This window comes from Betta splendens, chromosome 21 (assembly GCF_900634795.4).
Source record: "Betta splendens chromosome 21, fBetSpl5.4, whole genome shotgun sequence".
Lineage (NCBI taxonomy): Eukaryota > Metazoa > Chordata > Actinopteri > Anabantiformes > Osphronemidae > Betta > Betta splendens.
The window spans coordinates 6,301,375-6,317,501 of NC_040899.1; the positions used below are offsets into that span (position 1 = coordinate 6,301,375).

The 16,127-nt window shown below is 43.7% G+C and overlaps 5 protein-coding genes across 8 annotated transcripts; 4 read left to right on the forward strand and 1 right to left on the reverse strand.

The window, feature by feature from the left end:
* Positions 1–76: 76 nt before the first annotated feature.
* Positions 77–3,077, forward strand: txndc9 (thioredoxin domain containing 9). Of its 2 annotated transcripts, none has more exons than XM_055505090.1 (5): positions 77–183; positions 1,026–1,229; positions 1,376–1,494; positions 1,703–1,957; positions 2,050–3,077. In XM_055505090.1, the coding sequence occupies exons 2-5, from the start codon at positions 1,056–1,058 to the stop codon at positions 2,168–2,170; spliced, it is 669 nt and encodes a 222-aa protein (XP_055361065.1). In that variant the 5' UTR covers positions 77–183; positions 1,026–1,055; the 3' UTR covers positions 2,171–3,077. The 2 variants fall into 2 exon arrangements, with proteins under 2 accessions (XP_055361065.1, XP_028991496.1); XM_029135663.3 differs by having other exon boundaries at positions 99–183; positions 1,050–1,229.
* mrpl30 (mitochondrial ribosomal protein L30) lies at positions 2,858–4,265 on the reverse strand. The gene is made up of 5 exons (XM_029135664.3): positions 3,959–4,265; positions 3,799–3,885; positions 3,416–3,562; positions 3,173–3,246; positions 2,858–3,025 (listed from the first exon to the last, which is right to left on the reverse strand). Exons 1-5 carry the CDS (start codon positions 3,998–4,000, stop codon positions 2,893–2,895), a joined length of 483 nt encoding a protein of 160 aa, XP_028991497.1. The 5' UTR covers positions 4,001–4,265; the 3' UTR covers positions 2,858–2,892.
* A 177-nt stretch (positions 4,266–4,442) lies between these two features.
* Positions 4,443–6,422, forward strand: mitd1 (MIT, microtubule interacting and transport, domain containing 1). Its single transcript, XM_029135662.3, has 7 exons — positions 4,443–4,736; positions 4,827–4,928; positions 5,210–5,346; positions 5,420–5,506; positions 5,613–5,725; positions 5,879–5,939; positions 6,059–6,422. The coding sequence occupies exons 1-7, from the start codon at positions 4,592–4,594 to the stop codon at positions 6,161–6,163; spliced, it is 750 nt and encodes a 249-aa protein (XP_028991495.1). The 5' UTR covers positions 4,443–4,591; the 3' UTR covers positions 6,164–6,422.
* Positions 6,423–7,952: 1,530 nt separating this feature from the next.
* On the forward strand, positions 7,953–13,731 carry cracdla (cracd like a). Of its 3 annotated transcripts, none has more exons than XR_003784261.3 (10): positions 7,953–8,211; positions 9,160–9,219; positions 9,406–9,550; positions 9,625–9,757; positions 9,838–9,981; positions 10,571–10,807; positions 10,880–11,927; positions 12,131–12,943; positions 13,027–13,147; positions 13,238–13,376. XR_003784261.3 is itself a non-coding variant. In XM_029137793.3 (10 exons), exons 2-10 carry the CDS (start codon positions 9,171–9,173, stop codon positions 13,435–13,437), a joined length of 2,883 nt encoding a protein of 960 aa, XP_028993626.1. In that variant the 5' UTR covers positions 7,955–8,211; positions 9,160–9,170; the 3' UTR covers positions 13,438–13,731. The 3 variants fall into 3 exon arrangements, 2 of the variants coding, with proteins under 2 accessions (XP_028993626.1, XP_028993625.1); XM_029137793.3 differs by having other exon boundaries at positions 7,955–8,211; positions 12,131–12,936; positions 13,238–13,731; XM_029137792.3 differs by lacking the exons at positions 7,953–8,211; positions 9,160–9,219 and having other exon boundaries at positions 9,408–9,548; positions 12,131–12,936; positions 13,238–13,731.
* Positions 13,732–14,186: 455 nt separating this feature from the next.
* creg2 (cellular repressor of E1A-stimulated genes 2) lies at positions 14,187–16,003 on the forward strand. Its single transcript, XM_055505088.1, is given in 5 exon segments — positions 14,187–14,406; positions 14,408–14,663; positions 14,762–14,946; positions 15,324–15,437; positions 15,524–16,003. Coding segments are annotated over 5 exon segments (813 nt in total). The 5' UTR covers positions 14,187–14,290; the 3' UTR covers positions 15,666–16,003.
* The last annotated feature ends 124 nt before the right edge of the window (positions 16,004–16,127 follow it).

Below are 16,127 nucleotides of genomic sequence, written 5' to 3' on the forward strand. Positions count from 1 at the left end.
AGAAATTAAAGGATAAATTATTTAGCTGCGTGTCTGAGGCAGTTATATAAAACATTATTATTTCGTTTTGTTGTACGTTTTATCATGTAGGCGTCGCCTCTCCGGGGGTGACGTCACACTCACGGCGACGGTTTGCATTTCGCGCACGAACTGAAGAGTTGACGGAGATCTTTCTTCCGCCAGGTAATTTCTTAACCTGCTCAGTGTTTATTAAACCTACACGGTCCCATGAATCATTTCAGTCGATAATTGTATTATTATAAAACAAGGGCATTTTTAAACCACTGTCGTGTGAAGTCTTTATTGCAGTAGCTCGCAAGGCTATTGCTAGCTACCTAGCTTAGCAGAGTAGCAGTAATGTTGGCGAGTAATTTCTAGGGCTTTCCTTTTTTAATAGCGTTGTGTTAGTCCGTTACCGGGATCAGACTAATGTGCAAATCAAACAACTAAATGTCGATTTAAAAAGCCATGACCAGGTAACGTTAGGACAGACTAACACTGCTAAGATAATGCTAATGTTACCTAGCAAAGAATGAGGTGCGACCATTTGTTACTATGGCTCCATTTAAAGACGCTGCTGGGTCACTGCTTTTCTTACTCACATGGCTTTTGGCACCAGCTGGTCATCAAGTTGCTCACATTTATTAAATACAGTCACATCTACAACAACCCAACAAAAAGACTACCTTTCATCAGAGTTAAAATGTCCAGTTTATGATTAAATAGTTTCAGTGGCGTGTATCTAATACCTTAAAACTAAGATTATAACTATTATTCGAATCACGTTTTCAAGTTCAAGTATAACAGCTAGATTCCAAAACAATCATTCTTCAGTGGAAAAAAAAGAGCAAAGCACTGTTGCTAAATTCATGTTTCTGTGTCAAGTAATATTCTCTTGATTAGTTTCTTAGTCTTTTTAATCATATTTTGTGAAATCTCTCAGATCAACTGTGTGTAAAAATATTCAAGTAAGCATGAATAGAAGAATAATAGGGTGTTGTTTCTTCCTATCCTTCATCTCTTAGGTTTAAAGAGTGAACATTGACCAGGCAAACATGGCCAACCAGTCAATAGAAATCATATCAAAGGTTCTGGAGCAGTCCGCTAAGTTGGTGGAGGAGCAGGTGGATGCACATCTGAGCAAACTGAATGAATTGGATGAGGATGATTTAGAGAGACTGAAGGAAAGGCGGCTGGAAGCACTTAAAAAAGCTCAGAAACAGAAGCAGGTATGTGGGCATTGCATCACACTTGTAATGCAAGTTGAATTCATTAAATCTTATGCATAGGTCAATTATATTCATTCTCTTATCCAGAAGTTACTTTTAGCAGATTTGTAAAACTCTAAACTTGACATCTGTTCTCTCCTTCAAAGGAGTGGTTGTCTAAAGGCCATGGAGAGTACAGAGAAATCCCAAGTGAAAAAGACTTCTTTAGTGAAGTCAAGGATAGCAAGAATGTTGTCTGCCACTTCTACAGAAATTCCACCTTCAGGTAAATTCCCAGCAGTTGTTTCAATATACAGATCATTACAGATGCTGTATCGATATTACTTTTGTAAATACCCTGAGACCGAATGTGTTCAAGTTAACATCTAGTTGAGTTGTTGAACATTAAACTTAAACAGTACTGATGACCTAACAATGTTTTACAATTGTAGTTAGGATGCTAAGCCTGTCACTCTGTCCCTCTCCCTCTGTAGATGTAAGATCCTTGACAAACACTTGGCCATCTTGGCAAAAAAGCATGTTGAGACCAAATTCATCAAACTGAATGCAGAAAAGGCTCCATTTCTGTCAGAGAGGCTGCGCATCAAGGTCATTCCTACACTGGCCTTGCTGATAGATGGAAAAACAAAGGACTATGTTGTTGGATTCACTGACTTGGGAAACACGGATGAATTTTCCACAGAAATGCTTGAATGGAGACTTGGCTGTGCAGATGTTATCAACTACAGGTAAGACTGAGACTTCCCCCTTGGTCTTTTAAAGTTTCTATCTATCTACTGATATTCTATTCTAATTCAACGCCACATTTTTCCTGTCTCAGTGGTAACCTGATGGAGCCCCCAACAGTGACGCAGAGATCAGGAACAAAGTTCACAAAGGTGGAGAAGAAAACCATTAGGGGACGAGGCTACGACTCTGACTCTGATTCTGGAGATGACTGAAAACCCTTGACTTCACCTGGTTTCCTCTCTCAGGGCTACCTCAGTAATAAAATCTAGCAGACAGCCCACATTCATTTATCTTCTCTACTCCTCTTAGATGCTTGTCCTATTCATTACAAACACTCTTTATTTACAAAATCTCTAAATGCATTGTTATTTTACCTATATTATTTAATTGTCTGTCATGTCCTACATTCAAACATGTATTTATATACATGTACTTCAAGTGAGACTATACATTGTATAGTAAACTTTTTCTGAGCCATTTCTAGCTTTATATTTTTGCTAATGATTTTGGCATCTTTAGAGGATAGAGGTGTGCTTAATTAGGTACTGTAGTATTGGTTTTTCTGTGTTTCTTTTCAACAGTGTGACTCTGATGTTATAACAGAAAACCTGATGCATGTGAGTGCCAAGATCATCTTTTGCATTCAGACTACATTTTTACATATTTCAATGTAGCAAGTATTCAACTTAGTGTAACATTAAAAAAAGACTTGACGAAAAAGTATCTGGTTCCGGGGGGGGGGGGGCTATGTGAGGTTGGGAAAAAAAGAGTTAGGATCCATTCACCTTTTCCTGAATTAGGGAGGTCGTCCCTCTAACCACAAGGTTAAGGGTTCGAGCCTCGCAATGGTCAATATGTGCCTGAAAGGGTGTATAAATATACTATATAAATGCAAACCATTTACCATTGAATTATTCATTTATTGAGAGCAGGTCTAAGATTCAATAGTCTTTGGATCTAGAGGTTGGAGGACACGATGAACAATAAGTTCTCCTTTGCTGTTGATGTATGTATGACACATGTCCTCTTCAGTGGGGAGCCCATAGGGAGTCTTCAGTGGCTTGATGCTGAAAGACATGACAGTGCCTTTAATGGTCATTAAAATACTCAGAACAAGTATTTATTTCCTGTCCTATAATAGCTCAAGTCATAAGTGTCCACTACTTTTGTCAGATGTTTTAATTTCTGTTGGTCATTCATACAAGATGTCTTACCTCACAAGGTGCTTGACAAATTTCAGTTGGCTATTTACTGCAGGTGTGTTTTTATGAATTACAGGGACATGTGCCTAAATATAAAACAGAAAACAAAGTCACTGAAAAACTCCAATACTGATTCAATTCAATAGAGTTTTTGTCTCTAGAAAATACAGATCTGAATAGTAAATACAGATCTAATAATCTTACATTCACATTTTGAGGTGTATTTTAATATAAAATAAACAAGCAATGCCTTACTTTCTGAAGCCCCAGGTGTTTCACAGCCTCTTTCTCCCAGTACGGTCTTCCCATCACACTTCTGACACGTGTCACTATGTGGAGTTTATGAGGTTGGTCTGGATCACCACCATATTTTTCATGTTCTTTTGCTCTCTCTGAAAAAAGCTGTGTAGAAAAACAGATACTGTGAAAATCTACAGCACACAAAGTAAGCTGAAATATTACTTTAACCATTTAGAATCAGAACAAAGAACTATTTTCTAGATTAATCAGTTACTTTGTCAAAAAAACGTAAATAGGACAAATTTACCAGTTTTGAACCATACAAAGAAACAAAATAATGAAGTCATATTTTCAGCTTCATAATTGTAGCTGTATATCCACGGTTTGTGCTATCTTACCTCCATTCGGATCCTTGCTTTGGTAAATTTACAGCGTGTTGACACAAACCCTGAGCATTGGGACAAAAGTGAAGCTTCTCTCGGGATCTGTAAGATATGAGATCAGATTTGAGATCTAATTATGGCATTACTGAATGGGTTAAATGTTTCATGTTCTCACCTTGACTGACAGCGAACCCAAACGGCGACAGATGCTTGACATGTTATATTTTCAGTCAACAGATTTCAGTTGAGCTCAAACGACGGACATGCGCCCCAAGGTTACAGCGCTGCAAACCTACACACTACGCGTGTAACTAAACGTTTAGGGAAAAGACACGCGCGCACAACTATACGCATAATATTTCGTCAAACATACATGAGCAATGTGAAGTTAGGAAATAGAAAACCGCCTAAGAATGTATATTCACGCGCACATCTCACCTCCCTAAAGTCCCTACCGGAAGTGTCGGTGTCACATTAAAACTAAACCGCCATGATGCATGTGTCTTAAACAAAGTACCTAAAGACATTATTTAGGTTTGTAAAATTTATATGTAAGTATATGACATTTAAATCTTGTCCCTTTCAGGACATATAGTTATTTATGCAGTGTATTTCAGTCAATATTCTGCCCGTCCAATCTACATCTTTGTCTCACCAGAGCGTTGCGTTTCTCCCGGAATTATTTTTCTGGTGGACGCAAATAGCTACCTAGTTGGGAAGGTAGTGGCACTTGGTCTAATCAGTTTCCTGGTATGGAAATCCAACTGCTTTTCTAGAATAGAATACAATAGGAAGGGCTAACAGAAAAATGACACAAAATCATGTGTCAGGGATGGAGACGTCCGCCATCTCTGTCCTAAAGCGGGCAGTGGAGCTGGACCATAGCGGCCGCTTCCAAGAATCGTTAGTCTGCTACCAGGAGGGCATCCAGCTGCTCATGGACGTGTTGAGAGGTCTGTGTGTCTGTGTCTTACAGTCTCTGACAACTTTGGCAAAATTAAGAAAATCTATTGTCTATTTTTGTTTCATTTTTCTGTCAACAGCGGTGAAAGATGATTTAAAGAGAGGACACTACAGGGAGAAGATTAAGGGCTATATGGACAGAGCAGAGCAAATCAAAGCCCATGTGAACCAGATCAAAGACGGTAATTAGCACATTTATTCATTCAATTCGGCATGCAAGGTAAAATGAGTCAAGGAGGTGAATGTGTTGGGGATACATACTGTAGGTGATTAGACGGACGGACTTTATTGATCCCACAGGGGGAAATTCAGTTACTGGAACAGCAGAAAGACAAGAAAAAGGAGCATAAAAAAATAACAGGTGTAATAATAATAATAAACATATGTATACATTTATAGCTTGACAAATAGTGTTGTTGATTGTCGTCTAAAAGTAATTCTTTTTGTATCCTTCTCTTGTCAGACGGGAAATACCATGAGCAAATTAGAATATCGGAAGACGCCACTGGTTACAGTTACGAGTCTTTGTTCAAGCCTTACATCAGCAGTGCTCTTACAGAAGTGTGGATAGAAGACCCATACATACGACACACCCACCAGGTAAAAGATACAGAAGAAAGAAAGAAATTTGTTTTAGATAAGAACACACCTCATTCCCTTTTATTTGTCACAGTTGTACAACTTACTGAGGTTCTGCGAGATGCTGCTTAAGGCGCCCTGTAAGGTGAACGTGGTCCATCTCCTCACTTCACAGGATGAAGTAGGTTATTCAGAAAATGAGGTCACATCCTGTAAATGATGCGTAGTCTCAGTAGTCTATGTTATTCAGTTTGTGTGCCTTCATCTGCCTTCATCCTGTTCTGCAGGCTGACAGCAGCCAACAGAACAGCGCTCTGGCAGAGCTGAAAGAGAGCCTTAGAGTGCAGGGAGTAACTCTGGATCTGCGATATTCCTCAACTATTCATGACAGGGAAATCAGGTAAAGCTGCAAATTTGTCTTTTACAGCTTTAATAAGTAGTTTAACTCTGAAAAAACAAACAACCATATTCATGTAATATTTACTTTTAATTTATTAGAATGTTTACTATAATTGTGACTTTTACACTTATCTAAACTTATTTATGTTTGAAGGTTTGACAATGGTTGGATCATAAAGATTGGAAGAGGCTTGGATTATTTCAAGAGACCAAAGGTGAGTTTTTATTCACCTTTGGAGTTTTTTTTTTTACCTCTTTACGTTCTGTCAGAAAAACTGTGCTGAAAATCAATTTGTTCATTTGTGCTTATGAAACATGTTTGTAATGTCCACAGGGCCGATTCTCTATTGGTTACTGTGACTACGACCTCAGGCAGTGCCAGGAGACCACCGTAGACATTTTTCACACCCAACACACCAAAACAGTTGGAGATTCATGAAATGCAAATTGCCTTTTTTGGAATAATTTGCTGTAAATATGCTCAAGTCAAGACAAATCCACACAGATGCAGGTGTGTTTCACTGAATTTGCCTTAGTATACAAATATATGTGACCTGCCTCATGACCAGTTTGCCACTTAACAAATTGTATTTATTATGTTTTTATTATTTGCTATTTGTCATTTTGTTGTTTAATTGCTCTTCCTGAATGGTCTTTTAAGTGACATTTTTAACTTCTCATAAAGATCTTTTATAATATTTTGCGAATGTCATGGTGGTCTTTGGGGAAAGTGTGTATTAGATCTCATACTGCCATCTGGTGGAAATGTAACATGTAATAAACCAAAAAAAACAGGTTTAGAAAAGGCATTTCTGTATGTGCAGCTACCATATTTTATATACGTAATATATTTTATTTAAGAAAGAATAGCCTCTAATTTGCTAATATAACTATTTTAAAAGGAAGTATCTAATTATAATAACATATATAACTTTGGTGCGAGTACACTTTGATTAAAGGGTTCATGGTAAATTGTTTGAATGAATGATAAACTAGTGAGTGTTCAAACAGTGCTGTGATCGGCTTATCTATCGGCCTTAATCTCGATATGCACAGTCCTCATCTGGGCTCAGAGAAAAATAAATTATAATCCATCAGGAATAAATGTGAAAAGGAGACGATCATAACAGAAGCAAATGTTTGTTGAGATGAAAAACACTGAAACTACATCACAAGTAATAGAAGTACTGGATATTTTATTTTATTTTTTATAACAACATATCAGATATAATCATAATAAAAGGTTAGACAAACCTCCCTACATATTTTAAGTCAAGTAGAACATACGAGTCACAGAACCATGAATGGAGGGAAGGAAGAGAATCCCTGGCTGCGTGTAATCCAGATGTCAGCAGCTGGGTCCCCATGCTACGCAGATAAAGATTTCTGTGATAAGGAGCCTCACCGGAGGAGCCTTCTGGCCACACATGCAGTCATAAAAATATAGATGGAAAGCTTCACTGACCGTTTCCCGCTGCCCTCCCTCTCACTGATTGTAGCCTGGTGGCCTAGATAACGTTCCCCCCTATGAATACAAAACTGTGTGAATATGCTGAAACACTTTCATCAATCAGAGGATGTGGGTGGGTGGGTGATGTGCCTGCATGAGTGTCTGTACCGGTTCAAGATTGTCTCCATTATTGTCATTATTTAACTTTCACGAGGAAGAAATAGATGACTCATATTTATTTCTGTCTTACACAGTTTGTAAGCAGCTGTGTGAGCACATTTATAATTATAATAATAAAAACACGCCAGGTACTGTGGGGTTCATGGGTTTTGGGTTTAGAATACTTTTGGATTACGACTGTCTGATACCTTTGGATTTGAGCTCAGCACCTCAGCTTGGACAAGGCTAATTCCTGGTTATTTAATTTTTAACTTTTCTAAGACACACACACACTCACACCTACACTGCCCCTGTGATCGTTGGAGGAGAAAGTAACCTAGTGTAATGTGTAAACAGTTCTGTGAGGCATAATTCCTATTCGCCGTCCTCTTTCCAGCTGGAGCTTTATTTTTTTCCCCTCTACTCTCATTTCTGGGCCTAAAATCAGGTTAGCGTTTTATAAGGAGCTTAGCGCAGAGGGCCACAGTGTGCCACTAATGTAACAGAGTATCTCTCCCTCTCTCTCTCTCTCTCTCTCTCTCTCTCTCTCTCTCTCTCTCTCTCTCTCTCTCTCTCTCTCTCATTCACTCACTCACTCTCTTGTTCTCCTGTCCTCCTTTCTCTTTGTGCATTTGCTTACCCTGTCATGAAGTGACCTTCTCTCCCTTTCTCTCTCTCTCTCTCTCTCTCTCTCTCTCTCTCTCTCTCTCTCTCCTTCCTCCTCCCTCGCTTTCTTGCCTGTGCATCTCACTCCAGCTGCAGATGTGAACAACACGAGCCGACACGGTTTCAGCACTGGGACACCAATAAGGTGAAGGCAGCGTTGAGGACAGGACAAACATCAGGAAGAGAAACAGAGTGGCTGCTATTAGACTTTGGTAAGTTTCTGAATTTCTCCTTTTTCTGTCACCCAGGAGAAGGAATATTCTTTCTCTGGACGTCAGGTACGACTTTGCTGCAGTGTGTTGCTGACAAGTTTGTGATTAAGCTGCTGTTGTGGATTATTTTCTGTGAAATCTTACAGGGATCTCTGCATTGTCCATAATCCACTGGATTATGTTGCGTTTCTTGTTGTGTTTATCACACTGCATAGTGAAACGCAGCCTGGCTTTAGTTTGAATCATTTTGGTTAATGTGGTGTCACACACGCACGTTACATGCAGCCGTTTGCTCAGGTGCTTTTCATACGGCGTGTGTGTGTCATGCGACGGCTGACTCGACTCCTGTGAGAGGTGCAGTGTGGACTTTGCATGTTTATCCATAACCTGACGCATCCCGTCTTATCGGGAGCCGCTGCGTTCAGGATAGGGCTCTGTCGTCAGCAGTTCCCTGGCTCCACACAGATCACAGATCAGTGTGAAACACAGTACACGGTGGATGTGTCACATCATCCTCAGGACAAGTCTGTACGGCAGAGAAAACAAACTGCCGGCGCTGAATAATGCATCTAGTATTACATCAATACAATCTGCGTGTTTGTTCATTGCCAGTGATGTTGACGTAAGCAAAACACTACCTCTTGCTTTGTTCACAGTATAATATAAAGCATGAATTGGGTCACATTGAACTGTCGTTAAGAAACGACTTTTCCACGACACCACGCCCTTTCCAGCACCAGTAAATGTTTGTACCCAGCTGATAATGCTAATAAACCTTTGAACCTCAAGGCCGGTGTCACATCTTCAGCTATCACCTGAGCACTTCATATTCTAGAGAACCAGAGAACGGGCAACATGCAACTGGAGCGCTCCCGCCGCGTTGGGCGCCCTCTTCACCGCTTCACCTTTACTGATTCTTTGCTCTCGCCGGTTCTGTATCTCTTTTAGAGATCAGGCTGATGGAGTCATTTTGTGGGGACACAGAGGAAAGCAATGAGGACACTGAAGGTGAGATTTTCTATTACATTACATGTGAATTATAGCAACTCTTTGGGAGAAATGAGCCCCCGTTGCCACTGATACAGCAGGAAATGATTGTCCTGCAGGGTGTGAAGTTCATGTTGTGACCGCTGGTCGGAAATGTGGGTGTGAGTGGCTCTGACCTGGATCTGTCTCCATATCAATCACTGTTAGGACGCAAAAAGTCCAAACTCAAGTTCCTGAAAAATCGTCTGTTCGGGAGAAGCAAGAAAAGCGCGTGTGAGAGGAACGCCAAACTAAGCCAGTCAGCCAGTGACATTACTGCAGAGGAGGGACTTGGATCAGATGAAGACTTGGTGTGAGTATCTGTGATCGTGACTCTTCGTGCTTTTCTCTGTCTTTAATGCCCTTTTTATTCTGCTTTTACTACAGATGCTCTCAGGGAATGATGGGATCTCGAGCGTTCTCCCATGACAGCATCTTTCTGGCCGAGGAGCTGACAGATGCTGAACCCGTCAAGGTTCTATCCCAGGAGAATGTGCCCAGCAAGATCAAGACCCTGCAGGTACAACGCGCTCACACTTTTGTGAAGTACAACTTTGTAGATGTGGTTCTTTAAGACCGATACGTGCTCTGATGCCGTAGATGAAGCTTCAGCAGCAGAAGCTGCATTTGGGGCCACCGCCTCTGGTTCTGCCCGGCAAACATCAAGATGAGCAGACTGATGGCGTCCACAGCGTCCCTGAGATCCCAGAATCGGACATTACACGTCAGAGCGTCCTTAACAAGGTACGTGTTCCGATTTCTTCATGGTTGATTTGTTAAGGTTCAGTTTATGACTATTGGAGGGGAAGTAGAGGGAAGAAGCAGATCCCTCTGTTGTTTTCATCCTACTGTGTATTAGACTGTTAAGCATAAAGAGAATGTGATAAGGAGGATCAGATAACAATGTGTGCACATCAGGGTGTAGGCCTGTATGTAAATGCATGTGTTTTTGCCTGTAATCTAAACTGTAAACATCTACTGACCCCTAAGACCAGCTCTACATTATATTGGGATCTTGGTTGGTTTAAATTTGAACTAAGGGAGAGTTTTTTTTTTATGACAGACAATTTAAAAGTGAATAAAACGAGGGTGGCACCTCTGCACCAGGCTTGGCCTGCTCTAAATTAGGTCACAGATATTTTGTTGCATCTCAAATCCCTAAAACATCTGGATACTGAGTTTTTAAGCAACACAAACAGAAGTAAAGGTTGTATCAGACGCAGATAACTAGCAAGTATTTACAGCAGCAGGATTTAGTATATTAGATGTATTTAAATGACAATGACACACACAGATAAGGTATAAAGTGATTTTTTGTTTTGTCCTTTTTCAGACCACATCCCCAGCGTCGTCTAATCCTCTTTCATCCGCGCCCAAACCTGCCATGAAGCCTGTGCCCCTTCCTCATCCTTCTGTCAACCCCTGCAGCTCTCCTGCTTCCGTTGAGTCCCCCGTGGACTTCAGCTCTCCAGCTCAGTTCATCCCCTGCCTGGACACCTCTGCTGCACGCCATCGAATGTCTGTCAAGCCCCGGAACCAGAGGGCCAGCACCAAGAAACGACCCGCCTCGGTGGGTGCCCGCGTCCTCTCTGCAGACGCACAGCACACAGATCCTTTAACCCCGCGGTCTTTTACTTTGCAGACTGATCCTGGGGCTCACACGCATTCCCTAAACAACATCATCCACCCAGAGAGTGTCAAAGAGGACGAGGTGCAGATCGGAGCACAAGACGAGCTCACGCTGGAGACGGAACAACGACAGACAGACGCCGTCCTCTCTGAGGTGGCACGAGTCCCACCTGAAACAGCACCAAAGTCCTCCAGTGTGATCTCCCAAAAGGAAAACCCTCCTTCAGGGACAGTGCCCTGCGTATTTTCCCCCGTTCTTCGATTAAGGCCTCACAGACCAGCGGACGTAAGGGAACGGCCGCATTCTGCCTTTGTGGAGTCAGAACTGAAGGATAAAAGAGCAGCGGAGTTTGAGATGCCGCTAATGCCCCACGACAAGAGAAGCGCTGCAATAAAGACGGGGAGGAACGAAGACCCCTCGGACCGGCCCTCGTCCACCTTTGGCTCTGTGGTGGCATTGAGGTCATCGTTTCAGCAGCAGGTTCAAGGTGAGATGGAGGGTTTGAGAGGATTCAAGAGGCCCGGCCAAGGGTCTGGGTCCTTCCATCTCACCACTGCCAAAGCCAAGGATGGAGAGAGGCCCCGATCAGGCAGTTTTGTTGAACCTCTGGAACAGGATGAAGCCAGAAACAGAGCAACAGTGGGACCTGATGATAAAAGAGACTTCCAGCCCAGAGGTGGGGGGTTTGCTTTGGGAAGACTCAAACAAGAGGGATCTCCACCTAAAAGCTCAGGACTTCCATGGGAGAGGAGGGACAGCTCTAAAAAGATAGAGTCAGTAAAACCATGCGCAGACACGGGTCCTGAAGATCTGGAGATCAACCGGGAGGCGGTGGAGGAGGCGGTGGAGGCGAAGGAGGAGGAAGGAAAAGCGTGCACGTTTGGCATCAAGCTGCGTCCAACATCGCAGTCAGTGCGGCTGCGGCCTGATGCCCCTTCGAACCGTCCCCCAAAGCCGCCAGCGTGCGAGGAGCAGGACGACAAACAGCCACAGCACGAAACCAGCTCCACGAAGAAAGCGCCAACAAACACACCCGGCCCCGGAGACGCTCGGGCGACGGGTGAGTCCCTGAAACGGGTTTAACGTCAAGCTTAAACGCTGCTAGACCGCTTCTGGGGAAGCAGATAAGTTTCACTTAGCAAATAATATCAGCAGTGATAAGATTTTTTAATGATCCAACGGGACCTTTGGTCTCATTAAAATGCCAGCAGGCTTAACTTTAACAGCGTCACGTGCGTCTAACAGATGTGTGTCGTTCCTCAGATGCAGCCCCGTCGGCTGCCGGCGAGCCTCACGCCGCGCCGACAGAAGTCCAAGCTAGGTCCTCTGTCCCCAGGCGGGCAGAAGCCCCTCCAGAGCCCCAACCCGCCCCCCAAGCCGCCTCGGAGGTGTCGTGGATGAGCCTGGCCATGGAGAAGACCAGGAGCCTGCAGCAGCTCTTTACCAGTAAGTTCCCCAGAGACCTGGCGGCTGTGCAGACCACGCTCCGACCACAGGCGCAGACGCAGACGCAGACGCAGGCGCAGGCGCAGGCGCAGACGCAGGCGCAGGCGCAGACTGCAAACAAACAGCCGAGTCCGACGTCAGTTCAGGCTGCGAATCAGCCCCCGGCCGACACAGTCAACGCAGAACCGCAGGCAGTCAAGCCAACACAAATGTCAGCGCAGCAGAAGGTGTCAGCAGCAGCTACTGGACCACACGCTTCTAAACCAGCAGCCGAGGCCCAGGCTGTGGTTCATCCTCCTGTTCAGACCAACCCGTGGACGTCCCAGCCCGCCTTGCGCTCCTCTACTCCAACAGAGACCTCATCCCCGCCCGCTGCCCCGTCCCCCCTCCCTTCAGGCCAACAGTCTCCCTGGAGCCAGCGAAGCCTCCACCGCAGCAGCCAGCTCAAACCCACCCCCCCCTCGGCTGCTCCGTCCCCATTGCCTGGCTCGGGAAAGGAGGAAAAAGAGGTTAACGTGCAGGAAAAGGAGGCTTCATCACCGCCAGGAAGACGAGCAGGCTGGGGCGGGACGGTGAGCGAGAGAGCTGCTCTGCTGGAAAAACAGGCTCCAGGAACCAAGGGGGTTTGTGGTACTTTTTGGATTCGTCTATTAATTACAACTTAACCTGATCATTAACATGACAACATTAACTAACATGTTTTTTTTTCTCAGGTGGAACTGAGGAAAAGTCAAACAGAAGTGCAGGCACCAGGTGACGAGCCTGCCTCCACTAAATCCACAGCCCAGAGCAAAGACACAAAACCAGAGGGACAAGAATGGGGAAAACCTGCAGGTGGGTTTAAACATGTGAACAACCACGGAAATATGACGCGTCTCTGTTCAACTTATAAACATATATATACATATACACATCTTGTGACAGTTTCGGAGTCGAGTCCCATCAAAGTTCCAGATAGAACTCGTGGCGACAAATGGCCGAGGAAGAACGTGGTGTCTTCATCACCCTCATCGTCACCTACACAGCCGTCAGCGCTGCAGTCCATGTCTGAGAGCAGTCAGCCATCGTGGATGGAACTCGCCAAGAGAAAATCAATGGCCTGGAACGACAGGACTATGGACTAAGACGGAAACAGGCAGGCATGCGAACGGCCCTGCAGACAAATATATATTAGCTTTATTAAGATTGATGAGTAGACCGTTTGGCAATTGTGTGCAAAAGATATTGATTTAACCCTACTGTAATTTATACATTAAGACTATTTAATTGTGTTGTCAAAGAAAAAAGAGAGTATATGTTAAAAGATTAAAATCTTTCCCAATATGTCCATTTTATTATGAAGAGTATCTCTGAATATTGTTTTAAGTTTCAGCATTTCATTGATGCTAATCGTTAAATAATAAAATATCTAAAATCAAGTCTTTGTGTTAAACGTCAAGTGAGTCAATGTTGACTGGACGAGGAGATGATGGTAAATCACTAAATGACTCAGAAGAAGAAACACGTTTATTTTTAACTAAAAGGTTAATAGAAAAGAGACTTTGACCAAACCACACACGATCACCGTCTCACTGCCTGTTTTTCCTCCAGTCAGCAGACATCTAGGTCACCATATTCCCAACGTGCTACTTCAGCTGTTGTTCACACTGGCTCATTGTCAAGGGACGCTGTTCCTATAAAAATCCGATGTCCTGTACAAACGGCCAACACGCTACACAGCTTCATCCACACCGGTTGATTACACGCCCCCTCGGTTCTATGACCGTATGAACTGCACTACCTTCTTATTGATCGCGTTCAATCAGCTGGTTGTGAGTCCAGTTATGGGCATTTTATGTGCAGTACCTCGGCTCACCGGCAGGGGGCGCCGTCGACCGCTACTATTGCAAAATCTCGTGGTACCTTGAAGGACATCCACGTGAGTTTGTAAACAAGACCGTGAATGGACGAAGGCGGCCATTCTCCGAGCTCTGTGACATGAGGGCCCGTCACTTTGCCCTGGCAGCACTCGCCAGCGTCCTGTGTCTTTGTCAGAGCTACACCCTGAGGAGCTCCGTGTCGTGGGTCGTGTCCTCCAACGCCGTGGTGGAGGACGCTTTGGAAGCAGGCGTACACGTCCTCAGACGCCCTCGGTGACGGCGTGGAGAAGCGCGATGAGCTCGACAAGTCCGGAGACGAGGATGTGGCGCAGCTTTCCTCCCGTTTGTTTTCGTATCGGCTGGAGAAGGTGAAGAAGAACGCTGACAGCTCTCCTCCTCCTCCTCCGCAACGGGACACTGCCAGGACCGCCAGATACATCGCTCACTTCAGTGACTGGGGCCACCTGGCCACCATTTCATCCCAAGACAAGGTGGGAGCGGTTCTGGTTCTGGACTGGAACACGGCGAATCTGATTATTAGGTCTCAGATCAGATTGTAATTTTAGCTTTCATCTTGCTTTTGGCACAGATCAAAGGTCTCCCCTTTGGAAACATCTGCCCAGTCAGTGACGGCCCACGGGACCATAGCACTGGAGTTCCCTACTTCTATGTGACTCCAATGGACGACACCGTGTCAGGCCTGAAAACTAACCCCCATGCATCACTTACCTTGTCGGAGCCTCACATTCAACTCCCCTCCCTGCTCATATTAAAGTACTGAGGCAACACGTGACACACCACCCAGGTCCTAGGTTGTTAACGTTTAATTGATGAGGCAAATTATACGAAGACATGTAGCATACCCCACATTTTGGATAATAAATGTGTAAAAACATGGACCGTTTTTTGACAGTCTCAACATTATGTAATGAAGCAGGACCTCTGCTCTGCAGGACTTGTGTCTTCTTCCAACTATTTTTCAGTATAATTAGCACAAGCCCATTGACACAGTGTGGCGCTAGTGATGCCCTCAGCAGTTTCCCGCTCTGCAGCCGTTCATCAAATTACAGCACATTACTGTGAGTTTATACCAAGCTGAAAAAACTGTGTGCATGTGTTTATAGTGGCAATATCATTTCCTGTGCCTTAAGGGAAATGCTGTATAATCCGGAGGTTCCAAGGTGTGCTCGACTCACGCTAACAGGCAAGATGGTGGAAGTGGACCCAGAGGAGCTTGCATTCGCAAGACAGGCAATGTTCTCAAGGTAACTGCTGATGGAATTTGTATCGGTGTGCAAACAAATGTTAAAAGGATAACAGGCCTAAAATGTGTGTTGCTGTTGTTTTACAGGCATCCTGCAATGTCAAAGTGGCCGGTAGCGCACACGTGGTTCTTCATGAAGATGGAGTTGATCCGGGTGTGGCTGCAGGACTGGGTCGCAGGCACATCAGTCATTGCACTGGAGGACTACTTTAAAGCAACACCCTTCTGAGACTGACACTCTTTTTTTACATCACAACAGCCCATAAAAACAGGCCAGCTCAGCTGGTTACACTACATGCCAACAACTCCAAAACAGCTGTGTTCAAAGAATGTTTTTCTTACTTGCTATTGCTGTTTTAAAGTGTAAAGGGGAAAACTGTAATGTTTACACCTACTTTTTTTCTGTTCATCTCAGTTTCAAAAGATCTTTTATTCCGTTTTTCTTTTTTTGTTGTTGAATGTATTTAAAACTGGTGTCAAATTTCATTCAGCCAGGACACAAAATGATTCATTTATTTAAAAAGCAGCTATTTTAAGGGTTTTCAATAAACTATATATGAATGTTTAGTTATTGTGACCTCTTTTTTTCTTGTCACAAAAAACATAAAGCAGATTTATGTTTTATCTCATAGTTTATAAATGAATAGAGGCGCGTCATCGTTGTTTTCGTATCCCGGTTCCAGGTCCAAGG